This window comes from Pseudonaja textilis, chromosome 10, assembly GCF_049901715.1.
Source record: "Pseudonaja textilis isolate UNSWEBS1 chromosome 10, rPseTex1.2, whole genome shotgun sequence".
NCBI classification, from domain to species: Eukaryota; Metazoa; Chordata; class Lepidosauria; order Squamata; family Elapidae; genus Pseudonaja; species Pseudonaja textilis.
Window position 1 is genome coordinate 3172775 of NC_141999.1, and position 19745 is coordinate 3192519.

The window sequence follows — 19745 nt, forward strand, 5'->3', positions numbered from 1 at the left end:
ACTCTGCCAAGTAGATTGTACTAAGCAAGGGTGTCTGACTCCAAAGCGTACTGGGAACTTCCAGGGTTGAAGACGGAGATGAATTTGGAAGGGGCGTCTCTACCTTCAAACTTTTCTCTTTTCACACACGTCACAAGGACACAAGGCGGCTTTCAGAATGTTCTCCCCTCATCTCCCACCCACCCCCAGGATGCCTCTCAACCTGGATTTCCCCAACCCAACCCCTTGGCTGAGAATGACTGCCAACCAGCCTTGCCTCTTGTGTTGGGTTTTGCTTCTCAGCACTCCCTGCCAGAAGCTGGCTCAGGATTTGGGGAGTCTGTCCAAAGGTTCGCAGAGAGGTCTTGCCTAGATTCCCCTAGCCCCCCCCCCCTTTTCCCTGGGGTTGCACTTCAACCAGCCTTTTCTACTTACCAGAAGCTTTGGGTCGAGTTCAGACGATCACTCAGAGGAAGCGGTAGGAGGGCCTCTTGCCCAGGTAGTAATAGTTCAGGTATTGCCAGTGGTGTTTCCATCTATAAGAGAAAGTCTGTCAGTGTACAAAGTTCATAAATTGGAATAGACATGGTAATAAAGCCAACAGGGACTGTTTGGTGACCCAGATGGCTCAGAGCCTGGGCGTGGTTTAGGTTCACTGACGTATATATATATATGGATCTTTGGTTATTCGGGTTTTCTCCCACGTAAGATTGGAAGTATCTAGGCAACGTTTCAATGAAGTCTCATTCATCATCTTCAGGCTTGTGTCTTCAACTCTGTGCTTCTCTTCACTCTGAGAAGCACAGAGTTGAAGACACAAGCCTGAAGATGATGAATGAGACTTCATTGAAACGTGCCTAGATACTCTCCAATCTTACGTGGGAGAAAACCAATAACCAAAGATCCACATACTAATACCCGAGAACCTCATATATATGTATGTGTGTCTGTGTCTGTGTCTGTGTGTGTCTGTGTGTGTCTGTATTATACTGCTTCTGTGTTCATATTGCTTCTGTGATTATTGATTGAATACTTCTGGATGAGATTCTGCCGAAACGTTGCTACAACTTTAAAAGTACAACTATAATGATGTGGGAAAATACCCGAACAAACCCGAATACCATACATGTAAGTACCCGCGAAAACTTAAGAATATATATATATATATATTATAATATTGTATAAAAAGAAGTTTCTTATATAAATGAATCCTGCTGAATTATTTACTTGTGTGCTGGATGGATGGATGGCTGCAAACTGTGACAGATTATAGGCCAGGAGCACACCAGAGCACACCGTAAGACTGAACTGTAATTAAACTGAAGGACTGCCTGTAAGAGAAAACAAGGCTGAGAAAGCTTGCAGGATGGCTGATGATTTCCAGGAGAGCTCCCTGCCTTGATTGGGACAGAAGAATTATATTGTTTGGGCTGCAAAATTTGAATGCTTCCTGAAGACTGAGGAGTTCTGGGATATTGTTGTTAATCCACCCAGGCTCCATTAGCAGAGCAGATCAAAGGCAGCATGATAAGGTACTGGCCTACATCATCTTAAGTTTAGAAGATTAGAAAATCTAAAAATCTTTAGAAAATTATTGAATGTAGCTCATTTAAAGATTGCAAATGAGGGTTGACAGAAATTGAGAAGTGTGCATTTGAGTGCATCAGCATGCAATATTGTGCAATTGTCAAGACAATTATACAGAGCCCAGTTGCTATCACAAGAGAGTGTGGAGCAGCATTTGCTGTGAATACAAACTTTATTTATTGAGTTGGAACAGTGTGGAATGAAGATTTCTGAATCTCAGAGGGTGCTCTTGGTGAAATGTGGGACATTGTTTCAGCAGTTTTTGAGTGCAAACCAGAATAAGACTTACAAATGGAAGCTCTAAAGGACTGTTTGATTTCAGAAGAAAAACAAGTGCCATTTTAGAAAAAGCCACGAGAAGAAATTTTTGAGGTGGGGGCCCAAGGAGCAGAGACAGGATGTCTACAAAGACCAGAGTAAGAGCAGAGAACAGATTACAGCCCAGCAAAGATTTTCTACAAAGAAAGAAACAGAAAAGAAGACAGAAAGGCAGTGTTTCATATGTGGTGATAAAAATCATTTGAAGAAAGACTATTTGCAAGGAAGAAAAAGAACAGATGGACAGGCTGCTGTTGCAAACATTAGCTATAGCAGAGACAAATGGTTAATAGACAGTGGGGCTAGTCAAACGCTTGTTAATAATTCTAAATTATTTTTCAGAATGGATCCATCTGGAGGTGATGCAGTGGCCTTGGCAAGGCTGAAGTCACTGGCAAAGGCATGATTCCATGTTTGAAGGAAAAGTTTAGTAACATATTATGTGTGCCTGAAATGAAGTATAATTTACTGAGTGTCTCTAGTCTAGACCAAAAAGGATTTGAGACCACATAGAAATGGGAATGTATGTGCACAGGACATAAAGCAGGATAATCTTTACGTGTTGCAGGGACAAAAGGTTCAATGTGCCCAAACATTTGGAAATGTGGCACAACAAGATTCATGTGTTCACCTCTTGCATAGAAAGCTTGGCCATGCCAGCTTCAGAGTTCTGCAAAGGATGCACCAGTTTGCAGATGGTATAAACTTAAAAAGGTATCAGGCATTCTTGGACGGTGCAGTATGTAAATCATCAAAGTCCAAGGTATTTCATGAATAAGAGTAGAACAAGGCAGACAACAAAAGCTCTAGAGCTGGTACAGGCAGATTTGGTTGGGCCAATGCAAGCCAGTTTGGGAGGAGCAAAGTATGCGCTGGTCATGGTAGATGACTACAGCAGATTTGGGTTCTGCTATTTACTGAAGAGAAAAATAGAGGTGCTACAGAGATTTAAGCAATGGGTAATTTTGTTATTATTGCTAAACACCAAGCAAACAAATCAAACTGAAGTCTCTTAGTTGAAAGTAGAAAGGGTTGACACTACCCACAACAGAAGAACGGTTGGGGAAGAAGACAGAATTTGCAGAGATGGCTAAATTGACCTCCTTGGTTAGAGAAAATAAATCTACATTTATAGATGGAAAACCTCTACAGATTTTTTGCATGAAACAGAAAAAATGCACATGATAATAGAAAAGAGTAAGCTTTTTTGTAATCAGAGTAAAAGATAATTTTGTAATTGTACTTATATTTGATGCAAATGAAATTGGAAGCTTTTTAAGGATTTCTTTCTGTACGCTTGCTTTTTTTCTTTCTTCTTCCTTTCTTCTCTTACTGCTTTTATTAGTTTGCATTAGTTTTTATGTTCTTTCTAAAATTTTTAGTAAAAGTTTATTAAAAAAAACCCCAAATAAATAAATAAAAGAGGCACTGTGTTCAGATAGGTTTCAAGTTGGGACACTTCTCCACCCTCAACTTTCTAAATATAGTCACCTATCCAAAAAAGGGCTTAATTTTTGTCATTTAAGCATTGGCTGAACAAAAGTTCGCTCCTTTGCTACATGTGTCTGAGAGCCTTGCTTCAAGGTATTTGTACACAGTGCTCTGTGTATTTAAGAACTATTTTTAGGAAAAGGGTTTTAACAGATGCAACATTTTCCTCCCTTTGTGGTCAGTGGCCCTTATATAACCACCTGATCTGTTGTTCCTCTGGAGATGGCAATCCTTCAAGGTAGACACAACTAGGAAACCTTGTCACCTGGCTTCCTAGTCAGGTCTACCTCAAAGGACTAATAGCTGCCATCTAGACTAGGATGATTTTCTGTCCCGGGGGACCTTAACCTCCATCCTTAATGAGGATGGCCAGCCCAGCAGGCTCTATTCCTGCCTTTTCTCATGGGATATTAGAAGCCTGTTTGCAAACCAGGAGGAGAGGGAGGAGATTTGGAGAGTCTCAACCCTGTGGCCTTCAAAAAGGCTGTAAAAAAATTAATTTTGTTGCCAGGCATGAGGCTAAGATATTAGCAGAGTGCAATTTACACATGTTTGTTTTCTGAAAGTGTTTCATAGAGTGCCTCAATTTTCTCTTCTCTGTGCCGGATTCTTTTTTAACTTTGTTTGTGGGATTTTTCAAATATTGTTTTCTTATAGATCAAAGGATCATTGCCAACAGTTAGTTATTTAACATGGGCAGCCATGCAAGCTTCCTAAAACGATAAATACATGTTTAGTAGGGATATTCTCTTCAGTTTTCATGCAGAATTGTAAGGCCCTGGTACTCACCCTATTGCTTTGTTTGTTGTTTTCTGACCAGCTTTTTTTTTAATCACTGAAGGGGAACTCTTTTTATGCAAAGGCTCTTAATGTTTCCTCAGATGCTGCTTCTGCTATTTCCTCTTCTTGAGTTAGTAACGGCGGTAAAGGTTTCTCCAGAATTGTAGGGAATTAAGCTGATAAGCTGGATTGGTGCAGGAGAAGGGATGAAGTCCTAAAGTTGATGGAGTCATTCCAGACACTGGGAAATGCTATTTGAAACTGGAAGAGAGGAGTGGTCACGGTGATGATGGCATCCAGTGAGGCTGATGGCCTTGGGATCTGTTTTGGTTGGGTTGTTGAGATATTAGTGGATGTTGGGAGGTGGAATTAACTCCGCCAGCTGTCTTGGATAATGCTGTAGGTAATCCTCAACCTACGAACACAACTGAGCCCAAAATTTATGTTGTTCAGTGGGCAATTTGTTAAGTGAGTTTGCCCCATTTTACGACTTTTCTCACCATATTCATTAAGCAAATCACTGCAATTCTTAAATTAGTAACACTGTTGTTAAGTGAATCTAGTTTCCCTATTGATTTTGCTTGTCAGGAAGTCACAAAAGGGGATTGTGTAATCTGGGGACATTGCAAGTGTCATAAATGTGAGTCAGTTGTCAAGCATCTGAATGTAAATCACGTGACTATAAAGATGCTGCAATGGTCATTAGTGTGACAAATGGTCATAAGTCATTTTTTTTCAGTGCCATTGTAACTTTGAACTGTCACTAAATGAACTGTTGTTAATTGAGGAGTACCTGTAGTGGAAGTTGAGGAAAATGGTGGTGACCCAACAGTGATGTCAAAGGAAGGTGCTACCTTGACTTCAAGCCAGCTAATTGTGTCCTTTTGGTGGGATGGTGGAGGCACCAGGCTAGAACCTGGGACTGTGAGTTCTAGTCCCACCTTGGGCATAAAGCCAGCTGGGTGATCTTGGGCCAGTCCCTCTTTCTCAGCCCTATGAAGAAGCAGGCAGTGGAATGCCACTTCCAAAAGATTGCCAAGAAAATTGCAGGACTAGTCCAGGCAGTTGCCAGAAGTAAAAAAAAAAAGTGAGTTAAAGTGACCTGGAAAAATGACTCAGAAGCTGGTATAGTAGGGATTTTGTGGTGGGCTGCTTTGGTGGTGGACAATGAAGGAGCCAAGGTGAAGGTGAAAGCAGTGTGGAAGCAAAGCCATTTATGGATGGGACCGAAATTGTACCAGAGTCTCTTTGGGCTAGGCTGATAGATTTTTATTTTATTTATTTATAGGTATAAGTAAAAACATAGTTATGAATACATGGATACATGTAAGAAAAATAAAAATATATATAAAAGAAACAATAGGACAGGGACCATAGGCATGTTGGTGCGGTTATGCACGCCCCCTACAGACCTCTTAGGAAAGGGGTGAGGTCAATAGTAGACAGTCTTAAGGTTAAAGTTTTTGGGGCTTGGGGAAGAAACCACAGAGTCAGGTAGAGTAGTCCAGACATTGACCACTCTGTTGCTGAAGTCGTATTTCCTGCAATGAAGTTTAGTGCGGTTTACCTTGAGTTTGTATCTATTGTGTGCTCTAGTGTTGTTATGGTTGAAGCTGAAGTATTCATTGACAGGTAGGACATTGCAATGTATCATTTTATATACTATACTTAGATCGGACTGAAGGCAGCATAGTTCTAGGTTTTCTAGGTCTAGAATTTCGAGTCTGGTGGCATAAGGTATTCTGTAACAAGTAGAGGAGTGGAGAACTCTTCTGGTGAAATATTTCTGGAATTTCTCAACTGTGTTAATATCAGATACGTAATGTGGGTTCCAGACTGATGAGCTGTATTTGAGTATTGGTCTAGCAAATGTTTTGTATGCTCTAGTTAGTAGTGTAATATTACCAGAGAAAAAGCTACGTAAGATTAGGTTAACAACTCTTAACACCTTTTTAGCTATGTAGTTAGAGTGGGCTCTAGCACTTAGGTCATTTGAGAGGAGTACTCCAAGATCCTTGACAGAGTTTGGATCATCAACAAGGTCTTGACTATTCAGCCTGTATTTTATTTTCTGATTTTTTTTGCCAATATGTAGGACAGAGCATTTATTTGTTGAGATTTGAAGTTGCCATTTGTTTGATCATTCTGATACATAGTCAAGGTCTTTTTGAAGGGTAGCAGTATTGTCTGTGGTGTTGAATAGCTTTACATCATCAGCAAAGAGAATGCAGTTGCTCTTGATATGATCATTTATATAAAGTATGAAGAGAGTTGGTCCTAGAACACTGCCTTGGGGGACACCACTGTGGACCAGTACAGAATTTGATAGGACACTCCCAATTTTGACCATTTGTTGTCTGTTTGACAGGAATGCTTCTATCCAGTTATGCAGGTGTCCAGAGATACCATAAGATTTTAGTTTTAGGAGTAGTTTGTTGTGTACCACTGAATCAAAGGCTTCACAGAAGTCTATGTAGATTGTGTCTATTGCTTTGCCCTGATTCAACTGATGAGCAGTTGAAGGTAGCAAGGCACACAATACCATGAGAAGTTGCGCTACCATGAGATGTGTGGCTCAGCAGCTTGGCTAGCTTCCAAAAGAGTTAGGCCAGTTCCTGGAAGTCATGGGATGTAGAGAATAAAGGTGATGGCCTTGACGGCGAGTGGGAAGATATGTGACCAAACCTATGAGAAGGGAAGCAATACCTAAGCCCAAACAATGAAGAATGATGTCTCAGGCAGGCATCCCCTTAATTCACATGCTTAAAAGAAAGGGAGGGGATAAATAATCAGACTTAGAAGATTTGGATTTGGTTACCATAGCCACGCGTACTAAATGTAGTTGTCATGCAAAGTTGATTTCTTGATTTGATCTAGATCTTGAGGCCAATGTGGGTATGAGCGTTTATCAGCAGTGATGGCAAAGTGATTCCTTTTGGAGGCTATTTACTAAGATGTCAGTGTACTTTCTGGGCAATTGGTTGGCCACTGTGAGAACACAGTGTGGACTAGATGGATGAGGGGGGTCTATCCACCAAGGCACGGCTTATGTCAGTGTATCTTAACCTTGGACACTTTAAGTTGCACGGACTTCAACTCAACCAGTATGCTATCTGGGGAATTCTGGGAGTTACCCAACTAAGTAACTTCTTCAGAATCAAGCACTAAGCAATATCCAAATCAACAATTACCATGTCAGACAAACAATAAACAGCAGCCTAATCAAGGCATTACCAAAATAAAAACAACACTGACAGACAAGCCAGTATATATAACCGAACAGCAAACCCCACAGATGATGTTACCCAGTTGGGTAATGAACCGTGTGCAGGAGGACCACCAAGCTCAGAGAGCACCAAGGGTCTCTCACAGTTCAAACTTGAGCTACAAATATTCTCTTCTAAAGCTAAGATTACGTATGTTGCACATAAAAAGATAATGTGTGGAGCTTCAACTGCACAGTTGTGGCTGCCATTCTGACTTGCTTGACAATCGCACAGTAACCCCCGTTTGGCATCTTTGTGGTTAAACCACATATACTTCCTGGCTGCTTTTCTGAGACTCCTGAAGGCTGTGATCCAGCTGAATATTTGTATTATCTACGCTGAAAACCAAGAAGCACTTTTTCAGAGCAAAGGACTCACAATAGAGTTGCTAGGTTCGGCCCCAGCCACGAGGCCAGTGGTGGTATTCAGCGGGTTCTGACCAGTTCTGGAGAACTGGTAGCAGAAATTTTGAGTAGTTCGGAGAACCAGCAAATACCACCTCTGACTGGAGATTTTACGGTATCCTTCCCCTGCTACGTCCACCAAGCCATGCCCACAGAACCGGCAGTAAAAAAATTTGAATCCCACCACTGCATGAGACCATGGGTTATTAAATGAGCAGAAATCCAGAGTAACCTTCGTGATTAATCCTGACAAAGCCCAGGAATTCTAAAAACAAGAAAAGATGTTTGCTTCTGCTTTAAAAAAAAAAAAAAACTTTACAATAAATTGAACTAAAAATTGCACGTTTTCTCCCATACCCATTCATGGTCCTTCCTTTCCCTTACAGCTGCAGATTTAACAGCATTTTATTCAGCAATTTTGTTTATTAGAGTTCACTTATGCAAACTGTTAACAGTTCTGAGAAAAGGGAAATAATGTGACACAGTGGTAAGATGAACAAAAAGAAAAGGGGGAAGGGAAGAAAGATGCAATTAGGAGCTTAGTTGATAATCAATACCGTGTGGTTTGCTTAAATCTGCTAAAGTCGTTTCTAAAGTATGTTTGAGGCTGTGTGAACCCAGACTGAATCCACGAACCACAGTCAAGCAATCCGTGATTTTACAGGTAGTCCTTGCTTAACAACTGGTTGCTTGGCAAGCATTGAAATTTATGACGGACAACCCTCTCCCTCCAAAGCTAGTGATGATCTAGTTCAGAGCACCCGTACACACACACACACAAGCACACACACATAGTGTCATGATCACATTTTGGGTTTTAGCGACAAACTCACCTTTATAGCTGTTTGCAGTGTTGCACAGTGGCTTAACTGGGATTCCAACTATTTTGCCAGTTTCTAGCCTTTTGGGTAGCTTTCCAGGAAAATATGCCCATTGCGTCGCTTAGTGCTCACTTAACAACCACCACGAAAGTTGTAAAAATTCGATCACACGGGTGCCTTGGCTTATGATGGCCATGCTTTATGACAGAAAACCCAGGCTCCATGGTGGTTGTAAGTCAAAGATTACCTAGATGCAATCTGCCCACGCAGCCACTGCATTGTGTAACGTGCTTTCTGTGGGGACACCTAGAGATCCAAGGAAGCCCGGAGGGTCCCACAGTCATCCTGGTTTTTGGAGCTCATCATGAGCTGGTGACGCTAGGAAGTTTCAGCCCCACAATCTGTGTCTCAATATATTTGTTTAAGAGGTCTGTATAGCCACCCGTCTTACGTAACATAAGTCTGGATGGCTCTCAACAGGAATAGAAGAATAAAAAACAATAAAAAAGCATAAAAATCATAAAATAGCACAATCCTCCCCCCGAAACACAGCACACACTCATGTATTGTAACTGCTGTAGTGCTTTCCTGGGCTGCAGCCTAACCTCACCCCAAGGTTTGAGGGAAAATAGCAATAGCACTTAGACTTCTATACCACTTTATAGTGCTTTCCAGCCCTCTAAAAGCGGTTTACAGAGTCAGCCTCTTTCCCCCAACAATCTGGGTCCTCAGTTGACCCACCTTGGAAGGACGGAAGGCTGAATCAACCTTGAGCCGGGTGGGATTCGATCTGTCAAATTGCAGTAAGAGTAGCTTGCAGTACTGCACTCCAACCACTGCGCCACCAAGGCTCCAAGTCTTTCCAACTTTCTGGAAGGCTGGGAAGATAGTGGCCTGCCTGATCTGGGGGGGAGGAGGGGGAGAGGGGGTTGTGTGTCCCAAAGGGCAGGTGTCACTACTCAGAAGTTTCTCCACCCCCCATCCCCAAGGCAGGAGCAGTATGTACAGAACCATCAGGAGTTCCTTTCCTATAGGGTGAAGGAGATTTGCCTGGGTTGGCTGCAGCTGCTCTTTATGACTTGACCAAACGGGGCCGTTCGCACAACCAGCAGGCCATTTCATGAAGATTGAGAAGACCTGGATTTACTTGCTCCACTTGCCCAAACCCATTAAAAAAGGACTTACGGACTGCCTTTTTCACCTGTGTCAGAAGTGGAGGAAGTGGGAAGAGGATCCTTCTGCTGGCTTACCCAAGGGGTGGCCTGTTCAGCTTCATTTCGTCATAGTCAAACTTCACCCCTCCAGCTGGCTCCTGTCCTGTTTGGACAGTGGGTACCTCCCTCCCACACCATTTCACCTAGGGTGGTGGGACTGATGAAACTGGACTTTAAAAAAAAAAGATGTGAAATTGTCAAGCGTTCTGTCAGTTTTCCTTACAGAGCAAGTAAAAGGAATAATGATACAATGGTGGTCTTTTTTTTCCTACAAGTTCATTGACAACAGAAAGGTGGGCTTCCTTCCTTCCTTCCTTCCTTCCTTCCTTCCTTCCTTCCTTCCTTCCTTCCTTCCTTCCTTCCTTCCTTCCTTCCTTCCTTTCCTGTGAGAGAGCTATGAAAACTGGTAAAATTGTGCAGTTTTTTTTTCCTTCTCTTAATGAACCAACATCCAGGATGCACCATACTGGAAGCTATCAGGTACGAGGGTATTGGGGGTGGGTGGGGGAGGGACAGGTATTTCAAAACAAAAGGCCTGACTGTAGAAACCACCTGTGATCAAAGAACTGCCCACAGAAAGGAAAAGATAAAGATACAGGAGAATCTACCAAGGCCGCGCTGACTGCATTCTGGGCCAAAGACAACACAGCACAGGCCATCACAGAGACCAATGCAGTGGAAGATGCTTTAATCTGGAAAAAAGAGTGTTAAGTTTGTTTCCAGCTGAGTTAGGTACCGGAATCCAGCGGTTAAGTTGAAGGTGGAAACGCTCTTGTTGAAAACTGCCTTTTCATTGATTTGGTTTGGTTTCAACTGCAGCACCCTGAGATCCAACTTACCAAACCAACCTTCTGAACAGCTTTGCCTTCTCCAGATTTATAGGACTGCCGTTCCCAAGATGGCTGTGAATTTTGGGAATTGCTGTCCAACCTTTTCAGCAAGAGCTACCGTGGTTCAATTGCTGCTTCCTTGTGATCCGGGGAAGACTGCAGCAATAGACAGGAATTCTGCCTGGTGGGTTTCTTTTTTCCTTCCTGAAATGCTGAGAGGAAGCCTTTTGTTCCCAGAGCTCTTGGGCTTTTAAATATTGCTATTCACCACCAAGATGGACTTTGCACAGAACTACACCCAAATGCTGATGATTTGATAACGACTGTTTGCTTGTACTGCAACCAGCCACCGTGCAATGCACACAAAGCAGCGGGTTTTGCTCCTTGGCCTTGTTACTGCCATCTCTTCGGGGTGCTTTGAAGCCTAGCTTGTACTAGTCTTGTACTGAACTTGTTAAAATCTTCAGAGCTCCTTCTCCTGAATGTGGAAATGAGGTCCCTGGATGAAAAAGCAAACCCTTTTTCTGCAACAAAGAGCTTGGCGCTCAAGAAGAAGGGCTACCTCCTCCCTTCTCCGGAGCTGCAGCTCAGTCTCTCCCCGGTGGGACCGGGAGACCAGTTAAAAACGTCAATTTCAGATCAGCAGGAAGCTGGGAGGTGGTGCAGTATTTATAGGAAGCGTCAGGAGTTGGCTTAGCGAGGTCCCCTCCCCCTTAGCTGCCTCTCCCCCTCCAGCCCATCTGCTGTTTGCTTGCTGCAAAGCCTGATGCAGTAATTCAGAAAGCCACCTGCTCTCCCGTGTAGGCAGTTGGCTGTTCTGGGGCCGCTCGGTAGCCAAAATAGCTTCTCCTTTGCCTGAGGCGTCCCCCTTTCTCCCCCAGGCTGTCAAGCCTGCTCTGTTCTGCATCTCACCAGTGCACAAGTAGCACCACACAAATGCCATGTGGTGGGCAGAAAGTGACGAGCCGAGCAGGTGTGCCCAGGAGCCAGGTGCAAAAGAATGACGCTTCGTGCATAAGGGCAGCAGCTCGTGTTTGTGGTGAATTTGGGGTGACTTTTTAAAAAGGCACCTTAAGAATCCCTTTGGGGGGACAAAGCAGCGCAGAAAAAAAAATGCAGGTCTGATTGCCAGAACAACACTTAACAAACATCCCCACCAGAGCCTTCTTGAATTCTAATGCGTGGAAGGGCCACTTTGCCTGTTGATGTGGAGAGCATTTCTCTTCAAACCACATAACCATCGTGCAAACATGCCCAGGCACCCCACTGTTTAATGGCACCCCCTCAAGATGACCTTATCTTAACCCAGCTGACAGCAAAGGCAATTAATTGTCTCTATTCCAAGGTACTCACTCTTCTCCAAACATAGAAACTAGGAATGGCTCATCAAGGATGGGAATGGCTGCTGTAAGCAAAGGGTGCAAGCTACCTGGCTCCTAGTGACCCCTAAAGGCACTCCATCACCTGGTCCTGAAGTCGTGGGACCCCTAAGGTGGTCTGGGCTCCAGCTGCAGAGACGCCTGACTCTGGGTGTCTTTGCCCAGCAGGGCCTAAGAGACACTTTCCAAAACTGCTTAATTTTTGTATGGATTCCTTATAAAAATAGGTTTGGTGGTCTTTAAAAAGAACCATTTTATTTCATTATTGTATTTTTAAACATGCACTAAGTGTAGCTCTCTTCAGGGGATGCTAATGCTGTAGTAAGGATAGACTTCAACTTAGAACCAAAATTAGAACCAGAATTTCCGTTGCTACCGTAAGTAAGACATTTCTTAAGCGAGTCACACCTGATTTTATGATCTTTTTTTTTTGGCCATGGTTGTTAAGTCAATCACTATAGTTGTTATATGAACCATGTGGTCATTAAGTGAATCTGGTTTTACCCCATTGATTTTCTTTATCAAAAACTGGCTGAGAAGGTCACATAAACTCAGGATATTTTATTTTATTGTATTTATTATTTTATTTTATTCTTTTATGTATTGTTGTCCCAATCCCATCTTTGTTACTTTATAAATAATTCAAGGGGGTGAACATACCTAATCCTCTGGTTTTCTTCTATTTTCCCCATGGGCTGAGAGGGGGGCCCAGTGTCACTCAGCCGCTTTCATGCATAATGCTGGATTACAACTCACAGGCTCCTGCGTCCTATTGTCAGTATCTTCACCATTAGGCTAAACTGGTGAATGCTGGTGAACGCAGGCCCCCAGCTGTGTCCTAAAGTTCTTGGAGGTGTGTTTATTTTCAGAAGTGGTAGTGAGGGAACCAGTAGTTGTCACCAACATATTGTTCCATGCAACCTGGGTGGTGCTGTGTGACTCACCCACAGCTCACGTTGAGACAAGACTCGCCAGCAAGAGCCAGACATTTGGGGGCATTGGAACCAAGTTGACCAAGAGGTGGTTGAAACCAGTTTTCATGAAGCCCTCGCTGAACTCTCTTCCTTGATTACTCATTCTGGTCATGCAAACTGCAGAAAATCACAGGAGGCTGGTCGCACCTTTGCAGAAGTGTGACCAGAGTCCTGATTTTGGGCTACCATAAGACTCTCTTCATTCAGTGACACCAAGCCACAGTGGGTTTGCTCTTTTGCTCCAGCTGAGCGATGTGGTCTCCCCGTCTCCCCTCTTCCTTTCCCCCAGGCCTGCTGCTTTTTTCCAAGGGGCAGATGGTGGTTCACCTCTTTGTTTTGATGTGCTTTCTGCTCACGTGGAGAGGCCACCTTTCCTGCTCCTTCAGAAAACGTCTGTCGGTCCCCCTGATACTCCAAATCCAGAGGGCTTCCCTGCAGAACATTCTTCAATTAAGGTCATCTTGGCTCAAGTCCAGAGGTGGGATTCAGCAGGTTCTGACCAGTTCTGGAGAACCGGTAGGGGAAATTTTGAGTAGTTTGGAGAACTGGCAAATACCCCCTCTGACTGGCCCCACCCCCATCTATTCTCTGCCTCCCGAGTCCCAGCTGATTGGTTGGGTCTCCTTTGGTTGCCCTGCATGGGAGAACGGAGCTGGAAAGCAGGTTAGTGGGGTGGGAAGGGAATGGGGATTTTGCAGTAACCTTCCCCTGCCATGCCCACAGAAAAGTTGAATCCCACCACTGCTCAAGTCCACATCAACCGTTGTACTTTCTAACATATCCAGCCCTTGCTTCAGGAAAACTTTGTCCTTAAGATGTGTGTGCCTGCAATGGACACAATTATACATCATGTACTTAATGCAGATATTGAGTTTTTTAAAAAATTCCTGACTTTACAGGGACGACTCACTAGCTTTATATCATCTACAAAGCCACAAGAAAATGGATTGAGATAATCGTATATTGTGACTGGGCATCACTAATTCAATGTTCAGACTTGCAAAAGAGCCAGGATGCATCCCAGTTCCAAACACTAGCACCTGTTTCACTATGCCATAGTACAGTACATAAGCATGACCTTAAAAGCATCACCCTCACTGGGGCCATGAAAAGTACTCAACAAATCACAGTCTAGCCCAGGGGTCTCCAATCTTGGCAACTTTAAGACATCTGGACTTCAATTCCCAGAATTCTGGGAGTTGAAGTCCAGAAGTCTTAAAGTTGCCAAAGTTGGAGCCCCCTGGGCTAGACTGCGTTGCTCCTCAACCGTAGCCCCTTTACATCATAAGAACCAAAGACCATAAGAAAGTCATTGGATTCTACTATAACATTCCAGATAATGTATTTCCTAAATCCATACCTATGTATACTTCTATGTTGTGACTCGGAGGTCTGAGCCTGCCTTGTTAGAAGATACAGACTTAAGCAATGAGGAAGAGAGGGATTTGGCCTCGAGGTTTGAGCCTGATTTGCTGGAGGACACAGACTTGAGCCATGAGGAAGAGGAGGATTTGGTTCTGAGGTTTGAGCCTGCTTTGCTGGAGGATTCGGAATCATCTTCCTCCCCAGGACCTTCCTCCCTGGTTGTGCCTCAGGTGTCAGCAGATAATAAGGAGAGCATGCCAGAGTACTTGGCTGAGGATCAAGCCGAGGAATGCTGGTTTGATGCAAGGCAAAGACGTAGACATAGACGTGAAATGCAACGTAAAAGGAAATGTCAAATCAGGGATTGAGATAAGAGACTGACACGCCCCCTCAGGGAATAAAAGGGGGCGTGTTAGCTCTGAATCCTCGTTCGGGCCAACTTGTTTATTTGGGATAGAAGCTTTGACAAATTCTCTGTGCGGTGTTTGCCTTTGATTTATGGTCTTGTTTTGTTATCGGACTTGGCTGGCAGCTTTTGGAAGACTGCCAAGTACTTCTCCAGCCAAGGGAATTTAACTCTGTCGTTCCTGGTCTTGTCTGTTTATTTATATTCCTTTGGAAACTTGGACTCTCACCTCGTGGTCACAGGTGAGACAGAACACTTCTACATCTAGTCTAACAAGGAGAAGGACTGGAGAGTGACATGATAGCAATCTTCCAATATTTGAGAGGCTGTCACAAAGAGGAAGGGGGGGGGGGGCAACCAATCCCCCAAAGTACCAGAGGGCAGGACAAGAAGTAATGGATGCAAACTTATCCATGAGAGACCCAATGTAGAACTAAGGAGAAATTTCCTGATAGTGAAAACAATTAATTAGTGGAAATGCTTGCCTCCAGAAGTTCTGGTTTCCCAATCACTGGAGGTTTTTAAGAAGAGACTGGACATCTGTTTATCCAGAATGGTATAGGGTCTCCTGTTTGGGCAGAGACTACACTAGAACAGCTCCAAGGTCCCTTCCAATTCTATATGTATTCTATGTGTGACCTTGCTGTTGGATTTGTTTTTGACGCATAATATATCCATTGCTTTTATTTCATTCATCTATCTACTGCTTTTGATTTATATGAATCACTACTGGAAATTACCTAAAAATAGACATTTACTGTCATTGTTTATAGACTGGCTCCGATCCTACTGAATTTCTGCAAATCTCATGAAATAGTTTTGTCAATAGGCTTCAGGATCCCATGAAAGTATAGACCAGGGGTCTTCAAACTTGACAGCTTTAAGACTTGTGGACTTCAACTCTCAGAATTCCTCCTCCAGTCATGTTAGCTCAGGAATTGTGGGAGTTGAACTCCACAAGTTTTAAACTTGCCAAGTTTGAAGACCTTTGTGCTAGCATGTTGGGAGTATTCAAGCACTTTGCATGTTGTTAGTAGCCTTCCCAACAACCCTGTAAGGTAGGATTGAACTCACTGGCAAAGATGTTCTCCTGCTGATCTGGGGTGGGAATAAATGGGGTGGAAGTTGTGAAGGAGGAGAATGAGGTCAGGCCATAGGGAGACTCCGTGAATCAGGGGTCCTACGAATGCTTTGGAGCAGGGGACTCCAGCCGTGGCCCCTTTAAGACTTGTGGACTTCAACTCCCAGAATTCCTCCTCCAGTCATGTTATCTCAGGAATTCTGGGAATTGAAGTCCACAAGTTGTAAAGCTGCCAAGTTTGAAGAGCCTTGGTGTAGATACATTGTTTGTAAGAACTTGAGGGCAGTCTCCTCTGGTTTTAGTTATGGTTTTCTAAAATTTTATTTTTAAATGTTCTGTTTTCTGGGTGACTATATAAATTTAATTAAACAAATAAACGAATATCAGCCTGCAGGACCCACCTAAGTTCAACATTTACAAGATGCACTTAATAAAAAAACTCTCCGGCAATTTCCTGCTTGAAAAGTGGACACAGTTTAGATATGTCAACAGAGAAACTGTAGCAACTGTGACTCCAAAACACTCTACAGCCCTGAATCTGAACACAAACGTTGGCTTGGATCAATTGTTAAACAAATCCTGCTCTCTATTTACTAGTGTTAGTCAACCTTGGGAACTTTAAGATGTGTGGACTTCAATTCCAGAATTCCCCAGCCAGCTACGTTCACACATCTTCCATTTTCCAAGGTTGAGAAACACTGCCTTTAAAAGATAGTTAAACCGGATTTCTTTATGTGATTAGCTCAGATTCCTAACCGGGCCATTTTTTGGCAGAAAAAAATCCCTACAATGCAACACTGTGACTGAGCGGACCAATTAAGCTCTCTCTTCCTTCCTGCAGCCTCCCCACCTCGGTCTGTCTCTCCCTCGTGCAGGCCGCTCCCCGAGACCCCATTAAAGGAGGGGCAGATGGAGAAAGAAGACCTCCATCTGGGACCACAGAGCAGGAAAGCTGCAGCAGATGGGGGAGCCAAGCAGCCAAGGCAGATAAAAGACAGGGGACGCTGCTGCAGCTTCCAGAAACCATAATAAAAAAGTAGGAAAAAGTTCTGCAAACCAGGAAGAGGCTAAGAATCAAGCAACTTTGATTTTCTCCACAGTTTCTCTTTCTCCCATCACAGTCACTGCCAATCACCCACCTATTTGCAGCCTATTAGGAGTGCTTTTGAGCTACAGAGAAACTATTTGTTTGTTTATTCAATGTTTATTCCACCTTTATTACTTTATACATAACTCAAGCCAGTGAACGTGCATAATACTCCTTCCTCCTCCTATTTTGCCCACAACAACAACCCTGTAAGATGGGTTGGGCTGAGAAAGAGTGATTGGCCCACAGTTGGCTTTCAGGCCTAAGACAGGACTAGAACTTACCATCTCCTGGTGAGTCACCCAAGGTCATCCAACCAGCTTTTATGCTGAAGGTGGGACTAGAACTCCTGGCTTCTAGACCAACACCTATACTTCTCTATCGAAGTGGTTTTTCTTACATCTAGAAAAATGTAAATAAATACCTGCATATCTGACATCTTTTAGTCCCACACAGTGTCTGCCTTTGGTTTTCAGAAAAAAATTATAAATGTGGTGATGTTATGATAGAGACAGAATGAGAGAGAGAAGGCTGTTGGTCCACACACAAGCAGATCGATACATCCTAGTGAGAACTGCCAGCCAGTTATAATACTTTTCATTGTTTAATTATTAGGTTTCCAATGTATTGAACAATTCATGCATCTTAGCTGGTCTCTGAAAGCAAAATAAGGTTGAGCCCAAGGGCATCTGCAGGTGGCTCAAAAAAGCCATGATGCAGCCATGATAGTATGATCAAAGTCCCAACCTTATTGATTTGTTGATTGATTTTACAATCATGGTATATGTAAACAATGAAAATCAAATAACTCGAGAAGATTACAAGTAATCCTCCATTTACAACCACACTTGGGAACCGAATTTCCATTGTAACTCATTGTGGGCAGAAGTCAAGTTGGACCTTGATTTTACTACAATTTTTATGGCAGTGATTAAGGGAATCATGAAGTAGTTAAGTCAATCCGAATTCTCCAATGGGCGTTATCAATTATTGGCAAAAGCGATCATGAATCACATTCATGTGACCACAGGACACTGCAATCAGTTGTAAATATTAGCGGGTTGCCAACTTCTGAATTATGATCAAATGGGGGATGTGGTGGTCGTAAGTGCAAATACAAATCATTAATCACTTTTCCCAAGTCATCATAACTTTGAACCAGGGGTGGGATTCAAATTTTTAACAACCGGTTCTGTGGGTGTGGCTTAGTTGGTGGGCATGGTTTGGTGGTCATGTGACTGGCTGGGCGTGGCCAACTCAACATCACTCACATTGAAGCACGCATCTCCTCGCCTAGCCTCTCATGACTGTGGGGATGCTGCAATAGTCGCAAGTGTGAGAAATGGTCATAAGTCACTTTTTTCAGTGCCATTGTAACTTTGAATGGTCACTCCACACAAGCAAAGTACCAGCAAAGGAGGGGAAAAAACTCCAGAGAAGTTCCTGAGACAGGAAGTCTAGTCCTGCCAAGAATGTAATAAGGGTTAACGGAGAGGCAGTTTCTGTAAGCAACACCAGAATGTTTCCTTCCTACCTTCCTTACAGGATTAGGCCAGTAATTTCTTCTAACAACCGGTTCTCCTAACTGCTTAGAATGTTAACAACCGGTTCTAGCGAATAGGTGTGAACTGGTAGAATCCCACCCCTACGTTGACCCATTGTGAAATGAACGGTTGTAAATTGAGGACTATGTGTACTGTACACTCAAATATTCCTATGCTGAGGAAATCCCAAAGCCTATATAACTGTATATATTCCTATTCGGGAGCAATTCTTCTCAAATTTGCCCTTGAACAGCCTGCTGAAATAACCAGCTTTGATTGCCTTCCCGAATCCTCATAGCACTGAGATAAGTGGAATCACCGAGTTTTCAACAGGAAACTCCTATTTTCCTGATCACGAATCTTCTGGAGGAGTCACACGGTTCTCCCATCCTTTTTCCCTTGCCAGTTTTTCCATCTGAAATGCAATTTTAGAATCCGACACTGTCAATTTTATATCTCCACAATCAGTTTCATAAATGCTGATCAAAAACTCTAATTTTATTTTCCCTGCTAGGGGAAAAAGAGGTGTAACCAGCACCTCTTTTCAGCAACTTCCCTGAAGAAAAACAAATCACCTTGTTATTTTTCAAACACTGCATTTTAGCACATTTGCTAAAAGGTTTCGTCACAAAAGCACCCAGAGATTTTTCTTTAAGATGGCTTTGGGTGAGAAAGTGGCATCTAAAGAACAGAGTTCAGCATGAACAATAGCATGGGTGTCTGGAAAGGAATTTTATTTAAAAATGATATGGTTGCCATGACCCTAGGAATCAGGGTGTGCCATTTCTGAAAGTGTGACCAAAAAAACACTGAGACTGAAGGGAAAAGCGAGTGGGGAAAAAATATAAATTTTGCAGACAGACAGGAGTGACTTGTGTGTTTAGGCGCCATCTTCCTCTAAGGAAGAACACACCCTCTCCCCAAAGGTTAATTTATTAGATGTTTCTTCATCCATATATTATGAATGCACTTCCAATACAGTTTTTTATTCATTAGAAACCAGAGCTGTGCAATCCTTCAGGTTCAATTTGAAATTTATTCAGTTTGGTAATGCAAACACAGCTCCATAATAATTAAGGTACAATAAGACTGTTCCATAAAGTGAGACAATTGAGACGGCAGTTGAAGAAGAACCTCTAAAAGTTAGATGCCTAAACTGATAATTAAAACCTATACAGGTAGCTCCTGCCTTAACAACAGTTCATTTTGTGACTGTCTG

At 43.0% G+C, this 19745-nt stretch overlaps 1 protein-coding gene across 2 annotated transcripts in view; it reads right to left on the reverse strand.

Annotated features, from left to right (window-relative positions):
• Positions 1-19745, reverse strand: part of LOC148124883 (uncharacterized) — a 51533-nt gene that overhangs the window by 17595 nt on the left and 14193 nt on the right. For both annotated transcript variants that reach the window (XM_087939537.1, XM_087939536.1), the window contains exon 3: positions 415-515. In XM_087939537.1, the coding sequence (XP_087795663.1) occupies positions 446-515 (70 nt within the window). In that variant the 3' untranslated portion in view covers positions 415-445. The remainder of the gene's footprint in view (positions 1-414; positions 516-19745) is intronic.